Genomic DNA, 17,982 nt, shown 5'->3' with positions numbered 1-17,982 from the left:
TCAGCCCAGCTTCCTCTCACTGTGTCTCGCACAGTAATAGCGGGCGGTGTCCTCGGGCTTCAGGCCGGTCAGTTGCAGATACAGCAGGTTGTTGGAGTTGTCTCTGGAGGTGGTGAATCGGCCTTTCACTGCGTCGGAGTAGTAGATAGTAACCCCGCTGCCCCTAATAGCTGAGACCCACTCCAGCCCCTTCCCAGGAGCCTGCCGGACCCAGCTCATGCTGTAGCTGCTGAAGGTGAACCCGGAGGCTTTGCAGGAGAGGCGGAGAGAGTCTCCGGGCTTTTTCACATCCCCTCCGGACTCCACCAGCGCCTGGGACCGGACACCTGGGAATAAAGTAACATTAAGAATCGTATCAATATTGTTTGGGAAGAACACAATATTCCCCTCTATCTATAAAGAAATTACGGGAAAAAATACCTTCGAAAGCCGCTACAATGAAAATTAGATGGAGCCAAAGTCTCATTTTCCCTGATGTTGGAGGGGAAAGTTCTCAGGGGACTGGCTGGTAACTGCACAGAGACAGGGGGCTGCGGACTGTCTCGGCTTGTGCAGCCTGGGGACAGAGAGAGACGGATTTAAACCGGACACTGTCACCCTCATTTGCATATCCCTCTGCTTATAAGGGACAGCAACTCCTTCCCCAGCGATCACACTCCCTGCCTGGGGACCCACGGCAAGGGGCAAGACGCGTTGCTAGAGAAATAAGGGGAGAGAGAGAGAGAGAGAGAGAGAGAGAGAGAGAGAGAGATCTGCCCTAGTGGTTCAAACCCAGTCTCCTATCCTGTCTCTGTCAGTGGCCCCACCAGAACTTCAGGGAGAATGTACAGAACAGCGACATTTGGAATCTTCCACTCCCCGCTTCCGGCATTGAGAGATTTAGGGTCCCTCGTGCTCGGGGTTGGGCCCTGACCCTCTTGGCTCATAGTCATTGATTCACTAGGAATTTATCTCGTTCTTCTTTGAGGCCAGTTATACTTTGGGCCAAAACAACATCTCGTGGCAATGAGTTTCCCTGGTGAATTGTGTGTTGTATGAAAAATAATTTTCTCTTGTTTGTATTAATGCTGCAGCCTATTGGTTTAATCTGATGAGCCCTGGTTTGTGTATCTGGGGAAAGGGTATGTCATCACATGACCTTCTCATAAACAAACTAGGAAATACAACCTGGATGGAGCTACTACAAAGTGGGTGAATAACGGTTGGAAAACCATTCCCAGGGAGTGGTTCACAGTCATGCTGGAAGGGCACAGAGCAGGGATTGGTTTTGAGTCTGGTTCTGCTCAATATCTTCATGAATGATTTCGATAACGGCATAAAGAAGACACTTATAAAGTTTGCAGACCATACCAAGCTGGGAGGGGTTGCAAATCCTTTGGAGGATAGGAATAAAATTCAAAATGATCTGGACAAACTGGAGAAATAGTCTGAAGAAATAGGATGGAATTCAATAAGGGCAAATGCAAAGTGCTCCACTTAGGAAGGAAGGATCAGTTGCAAACATACAAAATGGGAAATGACTGCCTAGGAAGGAGCACTGAGGAAAGGGATCTGGGGGTCATAGTGGATCACAGGCTAAATATGAGTCAACAGTGTAGGGCTGTTGCAAAAAAAGCAAACATCATGTATTAGCAGGAGTCTTGTAAGCAAGACATGAGCAGTAATACTTCTGCTCTATTCTGCACTGATTAGGCCTCAACTGGAGTATTGTGTCCTGTTCTGGGCACCACATTTCAGGAAAGATGTGGTCAAATGGGAGAAAGTCCAGAGAAGAGCAACAAAAGTAGTTAAAGGTCTAGAAAACATGACCTCTGAGGGAAGATTGAAAAAATTGAGTATGTTTACTCCGGAGAAAAGAAGACTGAGGGGAGACATGATAACAGTTTTTAAGTACATAAAAGATTGTTATAAGGAGGAGAGAGAAAAAATTGTTCTTCTTAATCTCTGAGGATAGGACAAGAAGAAATGGGCTTAAATTGAAGCAAGGGCGGTTTAGGTTAAACATTAGAAAAAACTCTCTAACTGCCAGGGTGGTTAAGCACTGGAATAAATTCCCTAGGGAGGTTGTGGAATCTCCATTATTGGGGATTTTTAAGAGCAGGTTGGACAAACACCTGTCAGGGATGGTCTAGATCAGAGGTGGGCAAACTACAGCCCATGGGCCTGAGCTCCTGGCCAGGGAGGCTAACCCCCGACCCCTCCCCACTGTTCCCCCTTCCCCCACCGCCACGCCGCTGCGTGGGCTGCGCTCTGGGCGGTGGGGCTGTGTGCTCCTGCCGAGCAGAGCAGCATCGTGTCTGACTCTGGCCGGGTGGCGCGGCTGTCAGAAATGCTGCTCTGAGTGTAGGGTGACCAGATGTTCTGATTTTATAGGGACAGTCCCGATATTTGGGGCTTTTCTTTATATAGGCACCTATTATCCCACCACCACCACCACCACCACCTGTCCCGATTTTTCGTACTTGCTATCTGATCAGCCTATCTGAGCAGCATGGTAAGGAGGCCAGGGCCGGGGGGTTGGATAAGGGGTGCGGCGTCCCGGGGGGCAGTGAGGGGACAGGGAGCAAGGGGCAGCTGGATAGGGCAGAGGTTCTGGGGGGCAGTCGGAGAAGGGAGACAGGGGGTTGGATAAGCGTGAGAGTTCTGGGGGGCCTGTCAGGGGGCAGGGGTGTGGATAGGGGTCAGAGCAGTCAGGGGACGGGGAGCAGGGGGTTGGATAGATGGTGGGGTCCCCTGGGGCAGTTAGGGGCAGGGGTCCTGGGAGGGGGCAGTTAGGGGACAAGGAGAAGGGGGGGTTAGATGGGTCAGTGATTCTGAGGGGGGCAGTCAGGGGGCAGGAAATGGGAGGGGTCAGAGTCCAGACTGTTTGGGGAGGCACAGCCTTCGCTACCTGGCCCTCCATACAATTTTGCAACCCCAATTTGGCTCTCGGGCCAAAAAGTTTGGCAACCCCTGATCTAGATAATCCTTAGTCCTGCCATGAATGCAGGGGATGGGACTAGATGACCTCTCAACGTCCCTTCCTGTTCTATGATTCTGTGATTCTAACTACTGCACTTCACTGCTTGAACCCACAAGGCTGCAGCTTCTCCGTTCAAGACCTGCAAGGGCTGGGGAACGTGGGGTTTAAAGCAGGGGCAGTGAGTAGCCCCAGCTGCATCATCGTCCCCTTTTCCTAAGGGTCTGATCAATCCATCTGTGAATGGGCTCCAGTTCCCAGCCGCGAGCTCATGGAGGAGAGTGATGCACTAAAGCGTCTAGCAAGGACTGTGTGATGTATCTTTCACACGGTGCCTGATACTTAATCAAAGCCCTGGTCAATTCATAGATCATCCTTACAATATTGGGGCCTGTGTCATTTCAACACCAGTTTTCCTACCGTGCACACAGGATAAACTGTTTACAAAGGACTAGTGATTTAGTGTCCCTGGGTTTTTCTTTGCCACTTTGAGGCAACTTAGAGGGGCTTGATTTTGAGAAGTTGGGTGGTCAGCACCTCCAGAGAGGTGCAGCAATATGGGTCCCCAACACGGGGCCTGACGATCATTTAGGAAAATATTGGACACAGATGTTACATTTATTAGGTGAGAGAACAAAGGATGATTCATTTGCTTTTATGATATTGAAATAATTTATTTTTCTATGGCATATTTGAAAGCACCCAGGGCAGTTAAGCACTCTGTACCCATTGAAAACAAAAGGCCTTTGGGCAGTTAAGAAGTGTCTGTATGTCATCAAAATGTCCCCCTTTTGCTGAGAAGCAGAGACATGATAAATAAGACTGGTGTCCATTTCGGCCCCTTCTTCTGGATTAAAGGAATTTTTTACGCAATGGTGCTGCTTTTCTGTCTCTCTAGGGTTGGTCCCGATGGCTCCGGTTGAAGATGTCGGTTGTTTGTGCTCTGGGAACACTCATCAGTCATGTTATTCTTGCTGTGTCTCTGCTCACCTGGCGCACATGGAATTCTCTCCCCGCTCTGCACATTGGCTGAAGTCAGAGCTAGGAGAGGGACACTAAAATGCCCCCGTACTTAAGGTGCATGAGGCACCGTAGCAGTGTGCATGAGAACAGGACTGTAGCAGGGTGCTGGTGCAAAGGCACCGAATTAGCCCCTGCTCAGCCAGCCCCAATCAGAGGAAATAGATTGGGGCTGGGGAGAAGTCTGGTGCCTGGCCGTTAGAACTGGCTGCACCTGTGGGCCTGAGGGTTCAAGGGCTATAAAGGCTGGCTGGCACAGGGCTGCCCATAGGGGGGGCAAGTGGGGAAATTTGCCCCAGGCCCTGCAGGGGCCCTCACGAGTGTTTTTTGTGGGCCCTGGAGCAGGGTCCTTCACTCACTCCAGAGGCTCTGGAAAACTCTCATGGGGCCTGGGTCCCCAGAGCTTCTTCCGCTCCGCGTCTTCAGCGCCGGGGGGTCCTTCCGATCTGGGGTGGAAGGACCCTCTGCCTCCGAATTACTGCCGAAGTGGGACCCGCTGCCGAAGTGCAGCCTGGTCTTTGGCAGTAATTCGGCGGCAGGGGGTCCTTCCGTTCTGGGACACGCCGCAGAAGGGCCCCAAAGACCCATGGCGGGGACCTCCCCACTGCCAAATTACTGCGGAAGACCGGGTTGCACTTCAGTGGCGGGTCCCGCTTTGGCGGTAATTTGGCGGTGGGGGGTCCCCACCGCAGGTCTTCGGGGCCCTTCGGTGGCGGGTTCCGGAGTGGAAGGACCCCCCGCTGCCGAATTACCACCGAAGTGGGGGCCCCCCACTGCCAAAGGCCCCTGGAATCCTCTGTGCGGCCCTGGGCTGGCAGCCAGAAGAAGGGGAGTGGCCAGGGGAAGGTCAGTCTCCAGGCTGAGGGCAGACTCTGGGAAGGAGAGGAGATTGTCAGGCCTGCAAGCTCTGTAATTAGTATCACTGGTGGTGGGAGAACTTGTGTAAATAAAGCCAGGGGTGCTGCACAAAGAGAACCTCCCTGTGCTTTACTGGGGCCACAGAGGGCCCCAGGAAGAGGGGTGGGCAGGGGGCCCTGTTACAAGGCCCATATCCAGGAGCGTTGCCAGCTTTTCTGCCGCCCTAGGCGGTGGAAGGTCTCACCCCAAAATGCCGCGCCCCCACAGAGGCGGCAGAAGGTCCTGCCTCTGAAATACCGCCGTGGTCACCAGGGCCGCCCAGAGGATTCCGGGGGCCTGGGGTCTTTGGCGGTGGGGGGCCCTTCCATTCCACCATCTGCCGAAGTGCCTGGAAGACCCGCGGCGGGCCCCCCCCCCACCGCCGAATTACCGCCGAAGCGGGACCCGGTGCCGAAGTGCAGCCCGGTCTTGGGCGGCGGGGGTCCCCGCCGCGGGTCTTCGGGGCACTTCGGCGGCGGGTCCCGGAAGGGAAGGGCCCTCCACCGCCGAATTACCGCCGAAGACCGGGCTGCGCTTCGGCGGCGGGTCCAGCTCCGTCTTTGGCGGTAATTTGCCAGCGAGGGGTCCTTCCGCCCCCGAGCGGAAGGACCCCCCGCCAGGGGAAGACCGGGAGCAGAAGAAGCTCCTGCGCCCGGCCACGCAAGAGTTTGCGGGCCCCCCCGGAGCGAGTAACGGACCCCGCTCCAGGGGCCCCAAAAACTCTGGTGGGGGCCCCTGTGGGGCTCGGGGCCTGGGGCAAATTGCCCCTCTTGCCCCCCCCTCTGGGCGGCCCTGGTGGTCACTGCCCCCAAATTGTAGAGCCCTAGGCAACCACCTAGGTCACCTAATGGGTTGCACCGGCCCTGCCCATATCCCACCCACCTGGCACAGGCTTCAGTGTCAACAGAAGGGGGAAGGCAGCGGAATCAGGATTGTGCACTTCTATACTGCTGCGTGGTGTGAAGAGATTCCTCTGGCTGGCGGGACACAGTACAGGCAGAGGCCCTTGTGTAAGCAGGGGCGGCTCTATGTTTTTTGCCGCCCCAAACCCGGCAGTCAGGCAGCCTTCAGTGGCACGCCTGCCGGCGGTCTGGGGTCATGCAGATTTGGCAGTGTTTCTGGGGGTGATCTGCCCATCCTGAGTTTTTGGCTTACCCCCCACCGAATTGCCGCCAAAACCGTGGGACCAGTGGAACTCTTGCAGGCAAGCCACTGAAGGCCGCCTAACTCCCGCCCTCACAGCAACCAGCACGCTGCCCCCTGTGGCTTGTCGCCCCAGGCACACACTTGCTGCGCTGCTGCCTGGAGCCGCCCCTGTGTGTAAGGCCTCCACACGGGGTGAATTTCACCCACAGAGAATTATCCATGGGCTGAGGGGCAGGTCACCTCTAGATTAGTGACCCCTCCCTTTCAGTCAATCATCTTCATTCAGGGCTCAGCCTTGCCACGGACCTTCCCTCGGGGCTCAGCTTCTCCCTTCAATGGGAAAAGGAGGCAGCCTTGCACTGGAGAGTGGCTGACCAGAAAGCCCTGGTGAGTCAGTGGGAGCATCGCAGAGTGAGGGCGGATGCACCTGCTCTTTCTCTAAAATAGCCACTGGGTGTCTGCTCCCTGCACTCCCCAGGGGCAGATGTAGTCAGCAGAACCTCTCTCTCCCCTGGCAGTTGTGTGAGATCTCCTTAAGGGGAAATACTTTGTCTCTCTCTCTTCTCATTGCTATGGAGCGAAAGCGCCACCCCCAGGAAATCCCTTCCTCAGTCTCTGCAGGATGAAGTTTTTGTCTGAGCCCAGGTCGGCTTCCCCACACTGTGTCTATCACACGGTAATACACAGCGGTGTCCTCGGGCTTCAGGCCGGTCATTTACAGGTAGAAGTTGGAGCTGTCCTTGGAGGCTGTGAATCGCCCCTGGATGGTGGGAGAATAATACTTGCTCTGCCCTGGTTTCCAGTAGCTGACCAACCAATCCAGCCCCTTTCCCGGCTCCTGTCTGACCCAGTCCATATAATCGCCGGAGACAGTGAACCCGCATTTTTAGATCATTGCAGAAAACCAGGAATTGTTGCCCCCTTCCCCAGTGCATGTATAGGGAGAAAATACCTTCCAGATCCGCCCCAAGGAAAAGTAAATGGAGCCAAAGTCTCATTTTCCCTGGTGTTGGAGGGGAAAGTCCTCAGTGGAGTGGCTGGTAACTGCACAGACCCAGGGGGCTGCAGTTTGTCTTTCCAGGTGCTTCTGGGACAGAGACAGATTTAAACAGGTGTGGTGCTCTGCTCTGTTCAATGTTGATATCAATCAGCTGCGTGCGTGTGTTCCCTCTGTGTGCTACCCCAGCTCTGTGCAGATCGCTGACACAGCAAACCCCGAGAGAACCCCCAATGACCACAGACTCTAGTACGGTACGAAGGCACGTCGGCCGGGTTTATTGTCGAAGAGAAACACAGTCTCCAGCTCCCGGGCAAATGAAGTCCAAGGTGCTGCTAAGGTGCAGCTAGCCAGTACATATGTACCCCCTGGCAATGGACTCAACTCAGTCAGTGGTGGGACTTTCCACTGCCCGCTGGGCTGGACAAAGACACCGCCCCAGCGATGCATTCTTATACACAGGTACAAACAAGTTACACATCATTCGTGACGTATTGAGGTGCACCCCTTCTACGTAGCAAGGTACAAGCGCGTGGACTCCCTGAGGGGCCCACGGCGAGAGACAGACGTGCTAAGGCTCAGAGAGGTGCGGCTCCAGGAGGTGGAGGGGCCTGACCCCGAGAGAGAGTGGACCCCTGAGAAGGGCTGTCACACTGAAAGGGGCACCCCCCGTCGACCACACGGGGCCAAGAGTGGACACGATCTGTGAGTCCGTGACAGGGCCTCCTCTTACTACACAGGGAACAGTCACCTATTTGCATATCCCTCTCCTTATAAGAGACAAACTCCCTCCCGAGCCATCTCGTTTTCTTTTCGTGGGGTTCAGAGAAAATGGACAACTCTTTTCTCTTGCTCTAGGCCTGACCCAAAACTCATTGAACTCAGTGGGAATCTTTTCTTTGGCTTCATTAAGCATCGGCTCTGACACTCTGGTAACTATAATGCCACAAATATCTATAGTCATATTTTCCATCAGCCTGTCTTGCCTACTTCTGGGAGCACCCAGGACCATAGCATCTCAGCACCTCACCAGATTTATGTATTTAACCTCACAACACTCCAGTGATGTAACAAAATGTACTTTCTACGAAGCAGGGACCCAGGCACAAAGAGGGAGATTTTAAAAGGTACTTCGGTGCCCTAAAATGGAATAAGGCACCTAGTGGAATCTACAAAAGTGTCCAGACCTCTAACCCCTGCTGATTTCAATGGAATTTAGTAGTTTAGGCATCTTCAAAATGTCATTAGATGCCAATGTCCTTCTTTGGAAATTAAATACCTTTTAAAATCTGGCTCTGAGTTGCTCAAGCTCACGCAGGGAGACTGATATTAAAAATAATAATGTTTACCAATGTCTTTATCTATGGCTCAAAGGGAAGAGGCAGATCTTAATTTGGGCTTCATCTCAAAGTCGTTGGTTTCCAGGTGAGTGGAAGCTCAGTCGAGATGTAATTTTCTTTTGAAAATATTCACCAGTTATTTTCCCCCAAAAGTTCCAGGGAGAACTGGTGAGTCAAAGGGCACCTGCAGTTTCTATGCACGTAAGAGCAGTTGGGGGAAGTACGGAGTTGAAAAGTGACGTTTTCCAATCAGGGACGGCTCCAAGCACCAGCACGCCAAGCGCGTGCTTGGGGCAGCAAGCTGTGGGGGGCGCTCTGTGGGTCCCCACGAGGGCGGCAGCCTGCGGAGGGTCCGCTAGTCCCCTGGCTTTGGCAGACCTCCCGCAGGCTGCCGCCGAATCTGCAGGACCGGGGACCTCCCGCAGGCAAGCCGCCGAAGGCAGCCTGCCTGCCGTGCTTGGGGCAGCAAAATACCTAAAGCCACCCCTGACAGCAAGATATGGTAGGGACCATACCCCTTACCTGGGACCCGTCTTGGGGCGGGAGTAAACCGTTAGGGTCACAGGCAGTATAGTTATAGTGTCACTTTTGCAGATTTACTTTACTTATCAGTGTTTGGGAGTCCTCTGTAGCATATCCCGTTTACTTACCTCATTGAACTGTTGTTAGTCTAATAAACGTTTTACTCCTGCACTCTCTTGTTGGGTTTTATTCTGGGCAATCTTAAACCTCGATGATAGAGGCAGGTAGGGAGACGAATTGCTCGACTGGTCTCCAACCATCCTAAAACCAGTCAACACTAGGGGCTGTAAGAAAACAGGTTGCAAAGATGGTCCCTCCCGCAAAGAGCCCCAATCTCAGCCTAGGACAAGATACATCAGCATGAGCTAGGTAGGCAGAAAGGGGACAGTGACGTAAGACGATATTATCTCATCTGCTAGATATTTTGTCAGCAAGAAAAGAAGATATGAATGAGCCCGAGTCTTTGAAATAAACAATGTAATTGTTATTAGTACTAATGACTGGTTCTCTAGTAGGTATCTAGAAGTCCCAAACATACAGTTAGGGAGACTCCCCGCTCCAAAGATCTCAGTCTAAACAGACACAGAGTAGGATGGGAAACAGAGGCACAGAGCAGGAAAATGACCTGTCAAAACTCACCCAGAAGGTCAGTGGCAGAAGAGAACCCAGGTGTCCTGAGGCCCAGTGCACTGCGCTGTCCACCAGGCAATGCTGCCGGCGCCACTTCATTTTGTCTGTAAAAGTCGTTTCCCTTCACCTGCCCATGTTCTCCGCAGCCCAGTCTTTGTTTTTCTATTGACTCGTTCGGGGGACACTAGTGAACTTGGTCTCGCTGTTCAGAATCCGCTTCCCCTTTTTGTGCCAGTCCCGCTCTGCTCTGTGTCACTGTGTCTCTCCTGGCGCAGTAATAGGTGGCGGTGTCTGCAGCTGTCAGCGAGCGGAGCTCCAGGGAGAACTGGTTCTTGGAGGAATCTGCACTGAGGGTTGCGCGGCTCTGGAAAGACGGGCCGTAGTATATGCGCCAGTTGGAACTGCTCCAGTCGATCTGTCCCACCCACTCCAGCCCTTTCCCGGGAGCCTGTCGGACCCATTCCCAGTAATTACTAGTGACCGAGTCACCGGTGATAGAGCAGGTCAGTGCGAGGGTCTCTCCGGGCTTCACCACGCCTGGGCCGGACTGGACCAGCTGCACTTGGGACAGGACACCTGAGGGGAAAGGAAAACATCGCATCAATTACCCGAATCATCCCCCATCGCGGTGCATTGACCTTCCCCTGCCGCAGTGACTTACATCCCGGGGCAGCCAGCAGGGAAAGGAAAAGCACCAGAAACGCCATTATTTGCAATCAAGGACAAAAATGCGCCCAGCCGGCAGGAATGGGCAGTTCAGTGCCGGAGCGGGACTGCGGCTCCTAGAACCGGGGGGTTGTATTTAAACAGGAACCGGGATTTGCATGCGGGTTTCACTCAGAGAGGATAAAAGGGGTGACAGAGGGAGGCTCGGGCTGAAAGGGGACATGTCCCCAGACACAAAGGGGGAGAATTCAGCTGTGCTCCAGGATTGAAATCTCAGCTTGTCTCCATCGGCAGAGAATCAGCCACGGTGCATATGTACAGAGGACCATTGTCATGGCCAGGTGGAGTCAGACCCAAGTTCCATCTAGTCCAATATCATCTCTCTGACAAAGACCCGCAACAGATGGTTCAGAGGAAAGTGTAAGAAACTCTGCAGTGGGCAGATGTGAGGTAACCTGCCTTCCACATCAGATCTCATCCTGATTTCCAATAGGGAGACTGGCTTAAACCCTGAAGCACCCAGTTTAACATCCCTTTCAAATACAGGTTGTGATGATTTATGATAAGTCTGGATATCACTGATATCCGTATAAATCTCCTGTTGTCAGGGTTCTCTCCCCACTCTGAACTCTGGGGTACAGATGGGGACCCGCATGAAAGACCCCCCCCTAAGCTTTTTTCTACCATCTTAGGTTAAAAACTTCCCCAAGGCACAAATCCTTCCTTGTCCTTGGATGAGTAGGGCTGCTACCACCAAGTGAGTTAGAGGAAGATTCAAGAAAAGGACCACTTGGAGTTTCTGTTTCCCCCAAATATTCCCCAAACTCCTTCACCCCCTTTCCTGGCGAGGCTTGAGAGTAACCAAGGTGAGCACCGACCAGCCCTTGGGTTTCTAGGACACTAAAAACCAATCAGGTTCATAACAGCAGAACTTTATTATAAAGAAAAAGTAAAAGAAGCACCTCTGTGAAATCAGGATGGAAGGTAATTTTACAGGGCAGTCAGAGTCAAAACAGCGGATTCCCCTCTGGTCAAACCTTTAAAGTTACAAAAACAGGGATAAACCTCCCGCTTAGCACAGGGAACATTCACAAGCTAAAACAAAAGGTACCCTAAGGCAGGGTTTCTCACACAGGGGTCGCCGCTTGTGCAGGGAAAGCCCCTGGTGAGCCGGGCAGGTGTGTTTACCGGCCCGTCCGCAGGTCCCGCCGATCGCTGCTCCGGGCCAATGGGAGCTGCTGGAAGCAGCATGGACCAAGGGAGTTACTGGCCACTGCTTCCAGCAGCTCCCATTGGCCCGGAGCAGCGATCTGCGGCCAGTGGGAGCCAGACCTGTGGTCGGGGCAGGTAAACACACCGGCCAGCCAGCCAGGGGCTTTCCCTACACAAGCGGTGACCCCTGTTTGAGAAACCCTGGGCTAATGCATTTCCTTGCTATTACTTACTATGTTTGTACGTTTAGACGTATCATTCAGCAGGAGCTGGATTACTTGCTTGGTCTCTCTCTCTTTGTCCCCGGAGAGAACAACAACGACCCAAACAAAAACCTTCCCCCACAGATTTGAAGGTATCTTCTCCCCTTATTGGTCCTTTTGTCCGGTGCCAGCCAGGTTATCTGAGCTTCCTAACCCCTTACAGGTAAAGGAGGGATTTTATGCTACCCGTAGCTCTGTGTTTATGACACTTGTCTTTCCAGGTCACAATTTGTGACAGGAGCCTGCCTCTCATCCCGCGAAAGCCAGAGATGAACGATAACACTGTGGTTAAACCACTGAACTGGAAATGGAAAGAGCAGAATTCCTGCCCTCACTCTGGCACGCTGCCTGTTTGGGCAAACCATTTAATCACTCCCTGCCTCAGTTTCACCACCTGCAACATGGTGGATAATGATACTTCGCTACCTCTCAAGGAGGGTGTTGTGAGAATAAAATGTATTCGGGGTGTGAGGTGTTCAGATATTGTGCAAATGAGAGTCGAATAATAATAATTAATAATAATACAAGAAGGAGGAGGAGGAGGGGGAGGAGCAGACAGAAGGTGGTCAATAGAGAGACGAAGAAAGGTGAGGTAGCTCGACCATTACAGACTATGTGTACGGGCTGCCGTGTGATAATTTGTAGCGTCTCAAAGTGAACAGTGTCACACACTGTTAATGTAAAATACTGTTTGTTTGCTTAAGTATAACGGGCCTATTGGTTTCAATCAGTTTAGTTGGGTTCTCTGAGACTGAAAACGAAACGCACATTCCCCATTTCCTTGTGATTTTTCTTTCGGAACATGGAGCTGCACATCAGGCCCTGAGATAAGGGTTAAGCACGGCGGAAGTCTGGTCACTCCTCTTCAATGTGCCCCCAGCGGTGGTCTCGTCAAAGCGGGCAGTGCCTGTGCCAGGATACCGCAGGTGAGGTTCTTGCAGAGCAGGCTGTTTGAGGGACAGGGAAGGGAGCTGGAGCGCCCCTGAAAAATGTTTCATTCTCTGGATGTAAATATCTAAATATTGTTCAGTTTTCTGCGAAATTAACGGACAGAAAGAAAACAGCATCAGTGTAATTGATTTCTTCCTTGGTCTAGTTTCTCGTTATTGAAGTAATTGCGGTTTACAGCTCTCGACCGCCCCCAAGGGCTGAATACGTTGTTTTCAATCTACAGCGGTAGGTTTTTGCCCGACTCTAAATTCACTTCCCCGCACTGTGTGTCTGGCACAGTGATACCGGGCGGTGTCCTCGGGCTTCAGGCCGGTCATTTGCAGATACACCGTGTTGACGGAGTTGTCGCGGGAAATGGTGAATCGCCCTTGTACCGCCGGAGCGTACCATTGGCTTGATCTGGTCGGTTTGCTGACCTCAGCCACCCACTCCAGCCTCTTCCCGGGAGCCTGGCGGACCCAGTGCATGCTGTGGTTGCTGAAGGTGAACCCGGAGGCTTTGCAGGAGAGGCAGAGAGAGTCTCCAGGCTTTTTCACATCCCCTCCGGACTCCACCAGCTGCACCTGGGACCGGACACCTGGCAATAAAGACATGAATAGTCATATCAATGCTAGTTCCAAATACTCAAACATTCCTCTGCGTCTCCAGTGCAACAGAGGGAGAGAGAGAGAAAAATACCTTCCAAAGCTGCTACAATGAAAACTAAATGGAGCCAAAGCGTCACATTTTCCCTGGTGCTGCAGAGGAAAGTTCTCAGGGGACTGGCTGGTCACTGCACAGACCCAGGGGCTGCAGATTGTCTCTCCGGGTGCAGCATGGGCAGAGAGAGGGACAGATTTAAAGAGGAAGGTGCCCCCCCGCCCCCTCCCCTTTGCATATCCCGCTCATTATAAGGGACACAAACTCCTCTCCTCAGAGATGCAAACTGCTAGCACGCTGGCTCAGAGCGGGGTCAGACGCTCCTTACGCTGTTGTACATGGGAGAAACTAACAGCTCCCTTGAATAACCGGAATTCTTTACCCGGGGATTTGGGGCCCCCTGTGAAATCTATTCTAGTCAACTAAGAGCTGGAGGGAAATTCCGCTCGGAAGCCCCCACTCCCCGTGCACCCTGGGCCGGTGGCTCTGTGGGGTCAGTGATGGGGTCAGGTCCGAGGTTTTCACTGGTTTGGGGGACACCCGCTGGAGGGCGAAGATTCCCCGCGGCGCTGGGGTAAAGTGGCCCCTTCCCTTTCCCAGCAGGGGCCCGCTCCACGGACATGCGCAGTGACCGGGGGCTGGGTCCGCAGCAGGAGCGCCTAGTGCACGGAGCAGGGCGGTGCTGCAGATGGTCGCTGGAGATGGGAGAAGTGCTCGGAGGAAAGTCTCAGGCCAGAGTTCAGAGCTGGATGCGCAGCGCCAGGGCGGTGAATGTGCTGAGGGCAGAATGTCTGGGGGTGGGGGAGGGCCAGCGAGTGTCACTGACAGCGGAGAATGTCGGGGGTGGGGGGTTAGAAAAGCCTGGGGGGATTCTTCACCCGCGGCTCCTCATTGCCCGGCTTCTCGGGGTTCGGGCTGATGGTGGGAATTTGCAGCTTAGAGGCCGGCCGGTGCAGTGCCTGGGTAGGATGGGGATAACAGCGATGGGCCGGTTCAGGAGTGGGTCTCGGGTGGGTCGAGCCGAAGTGTAATTCCTAAACCGGATCCTGGAGTTTGTCTGTGGGGAGGGGCTGAGGGTTTTTGTTGTATTGTTTGTTTGTTTCGAGTTTTTTTTTAGGAGGTGCCAACATTCCTGTGCTTTACATATTGCGGAGGGGGATGCGTGGGGGCTGTAGCACATTCACATGCAGGGCCGCCCACAGGGAGGGCAAGTGGGACAATTTTCCCCGGCCCCGCAGGGGCCCCCACCAGAGCTTTTTGGGACCCCTGGAGTGGGGTCCTTCACTGGCTCTGGGGGCCCCAGAAAACTCTCGCGGGGCCCGGGGCCCCGAGCTTCTTCCACTCGTGGTCTTTGGCGGTGGGGGTCCTTCCGCTCCAGGGCGAAAGGACTCCCCGCCTCCGAATTACCGTCGAAGCGGTGCCTGCTGCCCAAGTGCCAGATCTTCTGCGGTAATTCGGCAATGGGGGTCCCCGCTGGGGGTCTTTGGGGCACTTCGGTGGCGGGTCCCAGAGCAGAAGGACCCCCCCACTGAATTATCGCCGAAGGGGGCTTCCCGCCGCAGAAGACCCCAGGCCCCCTGAATCCTCTGGGCGGCCTTGGCACAGAGATATCGTTCTGGTTCAAACAGGGAGGAGTTAGAGCTTCAAGCTGGAGCACTGAGCAATTTTGGGAAGGAGATAAACTCCTCTCCTGTCAGAGTGAGAAGAATCTAAGAAGGAGGGCGGATTATGAGAAATCTTCCCCTTTTGAGCAGGTGAGTTAATAATTGCCAAATAGTGGGGTGCTTCCTATAAAATAGTGGGTGCTGACCCCTCGGGGAGACAGAAGGTTGAGCTAGGTGGGCTCTTGGGAGAGCGTTGGGGCTGGCAATTCTTAGGGTCCCAGGTTAGGTCCATCAATGGCTATTAGCCAGGATGGGCTGGGATGGTGTCTCTAGCCTCTGTTTGCCAGAAGCTGGGAATGGGCGACAGAGGATGGATCACTTGATGATCACCGGTTCTGTGCATTCCTTCAGAAGTACCTGGTATTGGCCACTGTCGGAAGGCAGGATACTGGGCTAGATGGACCTTTGGTCTGACCCAGTCTGGTTGTTCTCATGTTCTTATTCCTGGGGCCTTTCCATTCATTTCTTAGGGGCACCAGAGACAAAATGCAGCAGCCAGGACTCCTGGGTTCCACTCCCAGCCTTGGGAGTTCTGCCTTTCAGTGCTAAAGGGTTGGATTCATGGAGTGCTTGTAACGCAAGGCAGAAGCAGTGTTGGCAGCTGCTCCTCCTGGGGGCTCATAAACCCAGACTGGTTCTCCACAAGGTTAGTTTTAGTGCAGGCTTTAATAGGATTTTCCTCACAGTGTGTATCTGACACAGTAATACATGGAGGTGTCTGTGGGCTGCAGGCCGGTCAGTTGGAGGGACACTTGGCCTTTGGAGGTGTTTCTGGTGATGGGGAGTCGACTTTTGAGAGCATTGCTATAAGCAGTGCCCCCATCAGCCCAGATACCTCCCATCCAGTCCAACCCTTTCCCCGCTGGCTGGTGGGCCCAGTGCACCCAGTAGCTAGTGATGGAGAATCCGGACACGGTGCAGGTCAGTCTGAGGGTCTCCCCGGGCTTCTTGACTCCCCCACCGGACTCCACCAGGCTGACCTGGGAATAGACACCTGCAGAGGGGAAATAAAGGAGGAATATTGCAGTGATTCCCGGATGCTCAGTTATTAGGGAACACGCGGTACCGGGCGCCCAGCTGCAGCGTAGGTCCCGCCCGTACCCGCGGGGAGCAGCCGGAGGAAGGCGATGGCCAGGCTGGGGGTCATGGCTGCGGCTGGTGGCTTGGTCCCCAGGTGGGATGGGAAGCTGAAGCCCGGCGCTGGCTCTGAGCGGGGTGAGCGGCCGGGACTGGGCTATGAACAGGGGCCCGGGGAGCTCATTTGCATGGGCGGAGGGTGGGGACAATATAACGGGGGGACCCAGGACGCGTGTGACACTGTAGCTCATTGTGAAATCTAATACAGGTGAGTTAGAGAGTCCGACCTTAGCAGGGAACCTTCCCTTAAGGTCATGATTTTACCATTATTTCATGTGTAAAACAACTGTATGGAAACAGTTGTGTTATCTATCTATCTATCCCTGTACACCTCCTCTATCTATCTACCTATCTTTGGATTTTTGCCTCTCTTCCCCCCGCCCTCTTCAATGTTGGTGTCAGTGTTATCATCTGGGAGCAAGTTACATTATTAATTCATTTTGTTCTCAGGTAACCCGGTCACTGAGTGTGGAAACAGATTTTGCAACGGTGATTTGGAATATTTCGGGGGGGGGGGGGTTGTTTTATTTTTGGCTGCTGTGGAAGCAGAGAAAAGGATAAAGGGAATTTGAATGCAGATATCTTAACTTTTAGGAGTAAAGTAAGAGTCAGACTAACACTAGCTTTAATAACATGAGAGTTCAGGCAGGGCCTGGGCAAGTAGAAAGCAAGTGGAACAAAGAACTCTAAGAGAGCCTGTTTTTTGTCCTTGTGTTAGATAAGAATGGAATGTAGATTGTGGCAGAAATTCTTGAGAAAAAGGGAGATATCAGGAAAGAATATGTATAAACAAGATGTGGTTGTTGATCATTACTGTCTGCAAGAAAAGGTGTAAATGCTTGTCCTAATTGTTTATCTAATAGAGACCTGGCTGGGACGGGGAACCCCACCTGTGTGTACTCTCCCCTTGCAAGTGTCAGGAAAATAAACTGTCTCGGACTTGTTGCAACCAACCTGCGAGTGAAGACTCTGTTTTCTTCCATACTACATTGCTGGAAATAGTTTTGGAGTCATTGTGGCTTGGTCTGAGGAGAAAGGTCAGAGCTGTGGAGATGGGATAAAAGCCATCCCTGTGCAGAAGGGCAGCAGAAGGCTCAGCCACTGGATAAATCCTACAGGAGGCTTAGGTTTGGGCAGGGCTCAGGAGCTGGAGAGGACCTTGTGCTGACTCCTACGAAAAGGGTGAATTTCAACAAGAGAATTATCAGCCTCAGTACAAAAGCGATAGATGATCACTGACCCTCACCCACCGCCTTCCAGTCCATAATCCTCCCTCAGGGCTCTGCATTCCCACTGCTCTTCGCTAAGGGCTCAGCGTCTCCATTGACTTCACTGGGGAAGGAGGGATCCGTAAACGGCGGAGTATCTGATCCGAAAGCTCTGGTGGGCACTGGGGGCATCAACGGAGCGAGGGCGGATGCACCTGTTCTTTCCTCCTGCTCCGTGAAATAGACCCTGGACATCCACTCCCTGCACTTCCCGGGGGAATGGGGTCAGCAGAGCCTCTGTCTCCTGGTACAACTCTGTGCGGTGTCCCTGAGGGGAGATACTTTGTGCATGTTCTCAGTGCTGTGGAGCAGAGCTGCTGCCTTCCCCGGTCTCTGCACGGGGAGGTTTTTGTTTTAACTCAAACTCGCTTCTCCTCACTGTGTCTCTCGCACAATAATACACGGCGGTGTCTCAGGCCTACAGTGGCTTGGGGCATTGGCGGGAGGCCAGGAGCAGCTGGCTGTGCTTCTCTCTCCCCAGCCCCAGCCGTGTCGCTCAGGAGGAGGGGTTTTGGGGGGAGGGGTCCCACTCCACACTCACCAGTGGCGGGAAGCAGAGCGCCGTGGCTGGGAGCTGGCGGAGCAGAGTGGGGTGGGTCTGGGCTGCTCCGCTTTCCACTGCTGTCGGTGAGTGCGGGGTTGCTGGGGATAGAGGTGGAATGGGGGTGGGG

General features: G+C 53.5%; 1 gene segment (V, D, J or C); it reads right to left on the bottom strand.

The window, feature by feature from the left end:
• LOC120380822 lies at nt 1–13,864 on the bottom strand. The segment is given in 4 exon segments: nt 1–306; nt 13,158–13,180; nt 13,282–13,305; nt 13,783–13,864. Coding segments are annotated over 4 exon segments (435 nt in total).
• Between the last annotated feature and the right edge of the window lie 4,118 nt (nt 13,865–17,982).

This window comes from Mauremys reevesii, linkage group 13, assembly GCF_016161935.1.
Source record: "Mauremys reevesii isolate NIE-2019 linkage group 13, ASM1616193v1, whole genome shotgun sequence".
Classification (NCBI taxonomy): Eukaryota; Metazoa; Chordata; order Testudines; family Geoemydidae; genus Mauremys; species Mauremys reevesii.
Note: the sequence above shows the minus strand (reverse complement) of the source record. Positions and strands in the feature narration are given on the sequence as shown.